Here is an 8,801-nt window from a genome sequence, read left to right on the forward strand (position 1 = left end):
TCATAGATTTGTAGCCCCTTTTCGAAAGAAAGGGGCTCCTCTGAGGGGCGCGACTTTAAGTTTATTTCGCCTTATTTTATAAGTCAACCGAACGTCCGCTACAGCTCATTGAGGTTCAGCCAAGTCGATATTGGTTTCATTCAAAGAACAGGTAAACATATTCAAGATAAAACATCACAGTTGAGGTAGAAGGTTAGAAATACCAATAACTACAATGGTTTGTGATATCCAAAATCAAATGAATTGAAAGCAAAACCAAATACTTGTACCAAGCAGTAAATTCAACAAAGTCCCTAAAAAACAAACCCATTTGTGGGCGTAGGTTGATAATCCACAACCAAGCATAAGCAACGAGCCAAGCGCTGTGGTTAAAACCAGACCGATATAACACAAGAAGGTCATACCAGAGGTTTGTTTTATAAGGATCATCATACTGCATACCATAAGTTAATAAGTCACCGGGAAAGTGGCTACATCTACATGAGAGGCTGCTGAAATCGTATATCAACTTTACTTGATGTCCGTGTAGTCGTAGGGCTGGTTCGGGTGTCTATCACTCCAATGCGAATAGCTAAAGTTTCATGACGACCTGTTCTTCTATTCACATCAAGTTGCTCTTAAATTTTTGAATCTGTTCCACTATTATTAAGATAATATGATGATGTATCGGTTGAAGATGGATGTTGAGATAAGATAGATGAAATGGATTGATTGATGCTAGGTCTACATAATGTGGTTTTTTGTTGTGATGATGAAGATTCAAAGATTGGATTGAATTGATGATGGATAGACTTGATCGAGAGAATTGATGAATTGATGGACGATGGTGCTCAATGATAGCTGGAGATTGGATGTGACTGGATTCTTTGTTGCTCTATTTGACGACCCAAGGGCTCCCAAGGGCGCAGAACAAGTCATACGGGGGAGAGTGGTGTGAATGCGCCCTCGCAAGCAGCCCTAAAGGTCCGACTATGCGAAAATCTGGCTGCTAACCTTCAAGTTTTGTCGGCCCACGCGGGTAATAGTCAAAACCCGAGGGGCGCCGGGGTTCTCCTAAGGGGGCTCGAAATAGTGGGATCCTAAAACAATGACTGCAACTGCCTCAAGGTTAAAAAAGAGAATTGCTCAGTCAGATTCACAGTAACACTTAAACAAATGGTTAGGGTGCTAGATTGTTGAAGAGCTCTGAAATACTTGTCTGTGCAAAACATTTGTTACATGCAGGTGCCATTGCCCAACTTGTTTACCAGAAAATATCCCCCAAGCTTGGGAGAACACTGGCACCCATCCTGTAGTATGTCTGGCACAGGGGTTTGTATCTTTTTCCGCAGGCATGAAAAAGTGGCTCTTTGATCTGTTGTCTGGGAGGCAGTAGTGTTGCTAGGAAGTATGTTTAATCCAGCAAGCACAAAATCCATATCACTGACCTCTGTCTTGAGAAATCTAGGATTTATGTAGGGATTGTCTCCTTCCAAGGACTCTGATAAATTTACGTTAGTCTCACATTCTTGGTGTTGGGGACAAGATGGTGGTGTATTGTTTTTTGAGAAGAGCTGATACATATTGGATCACTTGCATTGCTTTGATATCTTTCTGAAGAGAAAGCTACCTCCTCTTTTGACCGTCAAATTTCTTGATGGAGGCACCGGGCTGTTCAGGTTTTGCGACAACCATAAGCACATTTTGTAGATCTAGATGTACTAATTGTCACAATTTTTTCGCAGTTCCAGAAAATTGCTTTCAAGACTTACACCTCCATCTCACTTTACCTACCAAGTCTTGATAAAAATGCATATCTACAGATCCTCTTTTTGGGAGAATAGCTTTATACTACATAAATAAAATGTGGAAGAATGTGGAAGGCTGAGAATGCCATGTGATCTTACATTTTGTTCAGTCAATTTGATTTTAAGAAATGTCTCTCTCCGTCTGTCGCTTTTTCTTACGAGATCCATCGTACCTCACTCTTGGCTCCTTTGATTTGTTGCGGTTGAGACCATAAATTGCATGCAAGATGCTTACTTCAAAATTTCCACATGGGTTTCTTGGTACCTGGTCTTTGAGCATTTTGATAGATCTTAATAAACTGAAGTTGATTGAGAAACCATGATTCGTTCGTTTTTGGTGGTAATGGGTGGGGTTGTATGGAGCAGTTCAGCATTTTTGTTTCACGGTTGATGCTGAGTCTGAAATTGCATAGATGTCACTCTTGGTACACAGCTTGGGTACACAGCTTGCTATGTATTGTATTGTGCGGGTGAAGATTTGAAGCGTGGGGACGGGGTGAAGCAAAATTCAAGAAGTCATTGTGGTTACTGATTGAAATAGATTGGTCCCTGATCGATCAACTCATTTTATGTTCATCAATAAACATTTATCAAAACTTCAGCTCAAGTCTACTTTACCTCCTCATCGACTTTTGAGCTGTTCATCGATCGGATACAAGAGCCATCAAAGAACACCTTCTCACTCCTATTTCTCACATCTCAACTCTAGCGGTAATCGGTCGACTCGACTATTTAAACCAGCTACGATTCATTCCAAAGCTCAATTTGCATTCACTTCTCAAATGTCTACAACTTCAGTCTCAAAGAAAGAACAGGATGTCAAAATACCCGAATCCGTTGGAAATTTCGACAGAATCATTGACCCATTTCACTTGGAATCCGCTCCTATCAAGGTCGCCAAATGGAAAAGTCGTGAAACTGGATTGAGCGTCGTCTGGGCTGACGTCGATGGTATGTTACAGCATCTATCGTCCCTCATAGGCACCGGCTAAATATGACCACGATCCTTCCTAAAAATGACAGGTCCACTTGTCAATGGGTATTTCACCGGTATGTTTTCATGTTGACATCCAGTGCCTGCGTTCCGTGACTAAAGCAAGGGACTGGCATATCTAGTTGCTACGGAGATTTTCAATGATTCCGGGGTTCCCCACACCCTTGAGCATCTCGTCTTCCTGGGATCAGAAAAGTGGGTGAACAATTCAGCTAAATTGTCCACAAATTACCACTGACTTCTGGCTTCTCATAGGTATCCCTACAAAGGAATTCTTGACAGTCTAGCCAACAGGTCTTTTGCTGCGGGAACAAACGCATGGACTGACACTACTCACACAGCCTATACGGTTACGACTGCTGGATCAGAGGGTTTCTTGAGATTGTTACCTAGTATGCAGTTTCATACTGTCTAGCAATAAACAATGGCAAACTGAATCAGGAAATGATTCATTTTTTATCCAACAGTCTACCTTGACCACAGTGAGTTTTGCAGGTTTTCCTCAGACCCCGCTTACTACTATCGACGATTCGTTACTCAGCACCCTCTTCGCCCTAGTTCTATATGCGACCATCACTTCCGCAGGATTCACAACCGAAGTGTACCATATTAACGGAAAGGGCGAAGATGCCGGAGTGGTTTACTCTGAGATGCAAGGACGTGAGAATAGCAGCGCCGATTTGATGAGTCTGCGGTACGTCATTGCTTGACATTTTATGGACTGGGCATCTTGCTGATGTTTGCGTATCTTCATCCGACATATCAGATCTCAAAGGGAGATTTACCCACCTACAAGTGCTTATCGGAGCGAGACCGGCGGTGAAATGGCCGCATTGCGAGTACTGACAGTTGACCAAAGTGAATTACCTCTCAATCATCAGATTTATAGGATGGCTTGTTGACGTCGTTTGTGATCCTCAGTCCGAAAATATCACAGCGACTATTATCGTCCACACAATATCCAACTGATTGTCAGTGGGAAAGTCGACCCTACAATGCTTTTGAATGTCCTACAAACCGAGGTGGAGCCATCTCTAATCAAGCATGGACAAAACAAAGTTCCTGAGGGATGGAAGCGGCCATTTTTGGAGACTGCTAGTAAGGGTGGGGCAGTTTTGACGAAAAACAAGGTAGTGGAGGTACCATTCCCCGAGAAAGATGAGAGTATGGGAGAAGTACAGATCAGCTGGGTGGGACCAAACACAAATGTAAATGCCTGCATTTAAAGATTTCTTTTATCATCTTTCGAGCTTGCATAACTCACTGATTACTCTTATCTTTCAGGACTACTTGCTACAAGACGCTCTAGATCTGTTGGGGACTTATCTCACCGATACGGCCATTTCACCCTTGGCGAAAAAGTTCATTGGTCAGGCCTCTAAAACCCTGATACCAAGGTCGTATACAACGTGGCTGATTTTCCTTTCGTCTTTTGGTAGAGATTGAGGACCCGCTCTGCACTGGTAGGCTTAAATCATGCTTTTCTCAGGCCGATATTCTCACCTAGCTGGCATGCTGACATCTTTCCGCTATCCTTGTCCGTCCTCAGATATCACTTTTCAGCCAACCGATGCAGAAAAGACTGTGACGTCGGCGTACATTTCGAGTGTTCCTGCTGAACATTTATCGGACATTGGCAAAAAGTTCAACGATGCGCTTGCTCATGAAGCTGATAACCTCGATATGCAACGTATGCAGATGACCATTGAGCGCGGTGCTCTCAAGGTTGCCAATCAATTCGAAGTGGATGCGCATGATACACTTGCGACAACTATCATCTCCAACTTCTTGTATGGGTCGGGCGAACAACTCGTGGCCGGTCTATCTACAGAGCTTCAACGTTACAAGACGCTGGCTGGTTGGTCTAAGGAGCAGTGGTCTGCTGTATTCAAAAAGTTTGTGATTCCGGACCTACACTTCATCCAAATCGAGCTGATCTATTTTCCTACGTGTTATACAAAGATGGCTTGTAGAGAGCCCTAGTGTCACTGTAATCGGAAAACCTTCGGGAAAGCTTGCCGACCAGTTAGCAGCTGATACAAAGGCCCGCTTGGAAGCTACCAAGAAGAAGTATGGTCCTGAGGGTCTTAAACAGTTGCAAGAAAAGCTAGAAGCGGCTCAGAAAGTCAACGATACTCCTTACCCTGACCACATCTTATCTGACTATCCGATTCCTAAGGTCGAAAGTATCAAATGGATTGATGTAGAGTCTGCTCGGGCCGATGGATCCTTGAAAGGTGATCTGCAGACCGTCATAGATGAAAAAGATTCGACGAAATTACCTTACTTCATTCAATTTGACCGTCAGTATTCATTCTTTTTGTTGACCAGGCTCTTGAAGACTGATCTTCTATCTACAATATGCTCCATGTGATACATAATAGATGTCGAGTCCAACTTCCTCACACTGTCCATCCACTTCTCCCCTACCGACTTGCCAGCTGAGCTCTTCAAGTATCTCTACGTCTATCTTGCTTCGTTTTTCTCCTTACCAGTCAAGAGATCCGATGGCACCTTGCTTCCATTTGATCAAGTTGTCAAGGAGCTCGATATGGAAACCATTGAGTATGACGTACGGATGGGGCCTTCCATTAGTCAGACTCTAGAAATTTATTTCAAGATTGAGAAAACCAAATACTCAACGATGATTGGTTGGCTTAAGGATCTCCTTTGGGGAAGCAAATTTGACACTGACCGGTGAGTATGCCTATTCAATAGAGAAAGAACGATTACTGATGTAGGGTTACTCTGCCTCAGTCTTCGAATCACCGTCGCCAAGGCTTTACAAAATATTCCATCGATGAAAAGAGATGGAGACAGTGTCTCTGCTGCATTGTATGAGGAGATGATCTATTCGCCCGACTTAGCACCGGCCATGTCGACTAATCTGTTCAAACAAGATGTATGGCTACCTTCAATCATGGAAGAGCTTAAATCACACCCTCAACAAGTCATTGAGCATCTAGAGAAATTACGCACCCATTGTAAGCTATCTTCATTACTCTCATTACGACACGAAGGAACTGAAGATCGTACTATGTTTCGCTGATTTTGAAAAGTGCTGCAACCTTCCACTATGCGTCTTAGCGTTGCGGGAGACATGAAAAGTCTCAAGGATCCCAAGAAAAGCTGGTCGGAGCATTTCCAGAAGATTCCGGTATGAGCTACCTCCTGTCGACTTCACTTCATTTCCATTCTAACTGTCTTTGAACACCACATAGGCATCAACATTGAAAACACCGCTGTACGGTAGCGATGCGCTCAGTGCTGATGGTCTTAAACCATCTGGTAAAGCAATTGTGATAAGCATGCCCTCGATCGAGTCCAGCTTTGCTTATCATGTCGCCAAAGGTACATCAACATGAGATGCGTCTTTGCTTTTCACAAGTGTACTGATATCGATCATTGGACACTTCAGGGCCTCAGGGTTACAATCATCCGGATCGACCGGCTTTGACAGTAGCTGTCAGTGTACTCAACGCGTTGGAAAGTTACCTCTGGAAAGCTATCAGAGGAACAGGGCTTGCTTATAGCGCTTCCATGCGCGCAAACCCTGAATCTGGACACGTTTCTATCAAGATCTACCGAAGTCCGGATAGCTGGAAAGCTTTTGAGGAAGCTGGAAGAGTCATGAGAGATTTGATCAGTAAAAAGGTGATTCTACCTCTGAAGATTCCTTCTTCGTTATTTGAAGGTTACTAACGAGGTTTTCTCTTCTTTATGCTTGGTCTGCTTTCATAGCTCAAATTTGACGACTTGACACTAGAGTCGGCTAAGAGCAGTCTGGCATATGCTACCGCAGCACAAGAATCGACTGTGGGAAGTGCGGTAAGCTGAACGTGTTTCTATCACATCTGTGAATATATTGGTTCCTGATTTCAAGCATGAATCTGTAGGCGTACTTGAGCTTTGTCAACATGGCACTCAAGGGAGTCCAGAAAGATGCATCGAGACAACTCTTGAACAAAACCAAGGTCAGGAGTTTATTTTGATTTCAGCCTTACCTCTATTTCGGTTACCAAACGGCTTACGTGTATGTTGATAATAGGACATCACCACCGATCAAGTGCTCAAGTCGATCGAGAAGTATTTCTTACCGATCTTTGATGCACGTAGCTCGGTGGCCGTGGTGGCTAGTTCGCCGAGCAAGGCAGAGAGTACTGCATCTAGTCTTAAAGCGGCGGGTTATCAAGTTGAACAAAGGGAATTGAACGTTACAGCTGAAGAAGATAGTGGGATGGATAGCATGTCTGTCACTGATGAAGAAGATGCTTCTAGTTCACCGGCCCCCGTCTGATACACTCATCCACTTGTCGACACGCCTTGACATGTGATATGGAATTGATGATGTGCTATGAGCGGCGTCATGAGTGATTTCCTCTGTATATATATAAATAAACCCTTGGGTCGTCTGAAAGGTACGAAGGTGGGTCAAATAGAAAGACCCCCTCTGTCTTACTACTATTGATAGAATTCTTGTTGGTCAACATGTCCTAGGGCGATAGAATAAGTCATCATGTATATAGAGTTGCAACTTGTTTGAGATTTTGAAAGACTATCAACATGTTTGAATACCATATGATCATTGAGGCTACACTACACGATGTTGCTGAGTAAGATCTATATATGAGTCATCAATTTCGAAAGAATTGGTGGATTGTATATCAATTCACATATGATTTTGCTCAAATACCATTTTGGAATGAGTTGCTTGCATTGTGTGAATATGTCGGCTTGGAGTGAAGTTCAACTACATAGTTGGCTTTGTGAGCCAATTAGGGTATACAAATATGTTCTGGGAATTTCCAGAAGGTTTTTTCCAGAACGCCAGAACCCTTCTGGCATTCGGGAAAACACAATCCGAAATCTGCAGCCGTCTGGATCAAGTGATCGACGGTGATCCCCCACCTTCAGCCAACCAAGCAGCCCTCACAAAAATCCAATCGTCACACCGTTGGCCTTTGACTTTCAAAACCTCGGCCCTTAGAGCATCCGCAACCGTTTGCGTTAAATCTGGAGTTAGTTAACTTTAGGTTAAAGATCTTTAGCCGGAGCTAAGTAATCTGACACAAAATTCCACAGTGGCTGTCTTTAACTCCAAGTTAAAGAAAGCTAAACTCCAAGTTAAAGACTGGGCCTACAGTCGTCAGCTCTAGCTTGGAGCTAAGCTGTCCTCACTTTTGAAGCCAACCCAATTGGTCCTTTCTGATTGTCTGTGTTCTCAAAAATGTTTGACTTCGCATCTGATCGACTGTTTTGTTTTCATCAGAGGCCCCTTTTATAACTTTTCATCACATATTTATTCTTTACAAGTGCTCCTGTGTTTGTATATCATCCATCAATGTGGGCTCGATCTTTCCCTTTTGATCAATTACCATCTTCTAATTTCGATCCCACACATCCATTACTCAATCAATTCCATCATGAGCATGTTTTTTTGAACAACTCTATTATCATCTAAGATAACATGCAACTAATTGATTGAGATCGATGCAAAAAGAAAAATGAAACTGAGGTGAAACTTGAAGTGGGAGTCGTGGACAAAGAGGTAGCAAAGCTTCAAGTCGGGATCGAGGTACATTGGTGAAGTCGTGTAGGGTTGGTGAGTGACTTGATGTGTGGAAGTGTAGTGTGGTGGGTGTTGTGTTTTCAAAATTTGAGGGCACGGAGTTAGCTACCGCGTCGGTAGGCTGGGATAACTTTGTCCCAGCCTACCGATTTTTTGTCGAAAAGCTAACTAACGATCGGTTGAAATTTGACCATTGTGCAAATTTTGAGATCGGTAAGTTAAATACTTAGCTATTCTCGCGACTTAGGCCCCGTTTGGTATAGCTTTTAGCTTTTATAAATACATTAGAAATTAATAGATTATGCATTTAGGGTACTCAAAGTATGTCTGGTACCGTTAACTGGGCGGACAAAAAAAAAAAGTTGGTATTCGCCCCCCCCCATCGGATTTGATTGCTTTTTTTTGTGGCTGGATAATAATTAGATAAACCTCGTGGTGTCTGCTCCACAGG

The 8,801-nt window shown here is 43.1% G+C and overlaps 1 protein-coding gene across 1 annotated transcript; it reads left to right on the forward strand.

The window, feature by feature from the left end:
- Positions 1-2,318: 2,318 nt before the first annotated feature.
- MELLADRAFT_50684 (zinc metalloprotease) lies at positions 2,319-7,357 on the forward strand (the record flags this gene model as incomplete). The annotated part of the gene is made up of 20 exons (XM_007417143.1): positions 2,319-2,738; positions 2,811-2,837; positions 2,904-2,976; positions 3,037-3,173; positions 3,249-3,263; positions 3,340-3,475; positions 3,548-3,639; positions 3,703-3,989; positions 4,066-4,150; positions 4,221-4,244; positions 4,331-4,676; positions 4,744-5,084; positions 5,166-5,478; positions 5,539-5,765; positions 5,841-5,938; positions 6,003-6,132; positions 6,200-6,435; positions 6,523-6,609; positions 6,678-6,755; positions 6,830-7,357. The coding sequence occupies 20 exons, from the start codon at positions 2,357-2,359 to the stop codon at positions 7,076-7,078; spliced, it is 3,363 nt and encodes a 1,120-aa protein (XP_007417205.1).
- Positions 7,358-8,801: the final 1,444 nt, after the last annotated feature.

This window comes from Melampsora larici-populina (genome assembly GCF_000204055.1).
Source record: "Melampsora larici-populina 98AG31 unplaced genomic scaffold MELLAscaffold_69, whole genome shotgun sequence".
NCBI classification, from domain to species: domain Eukaryota; kingdom Fungi; phylum Basidiomycota; class Pucciniomycetes; order Pucciniales; family Melampsoraceae; genus Melampsora; species Melampsora laricis-populina.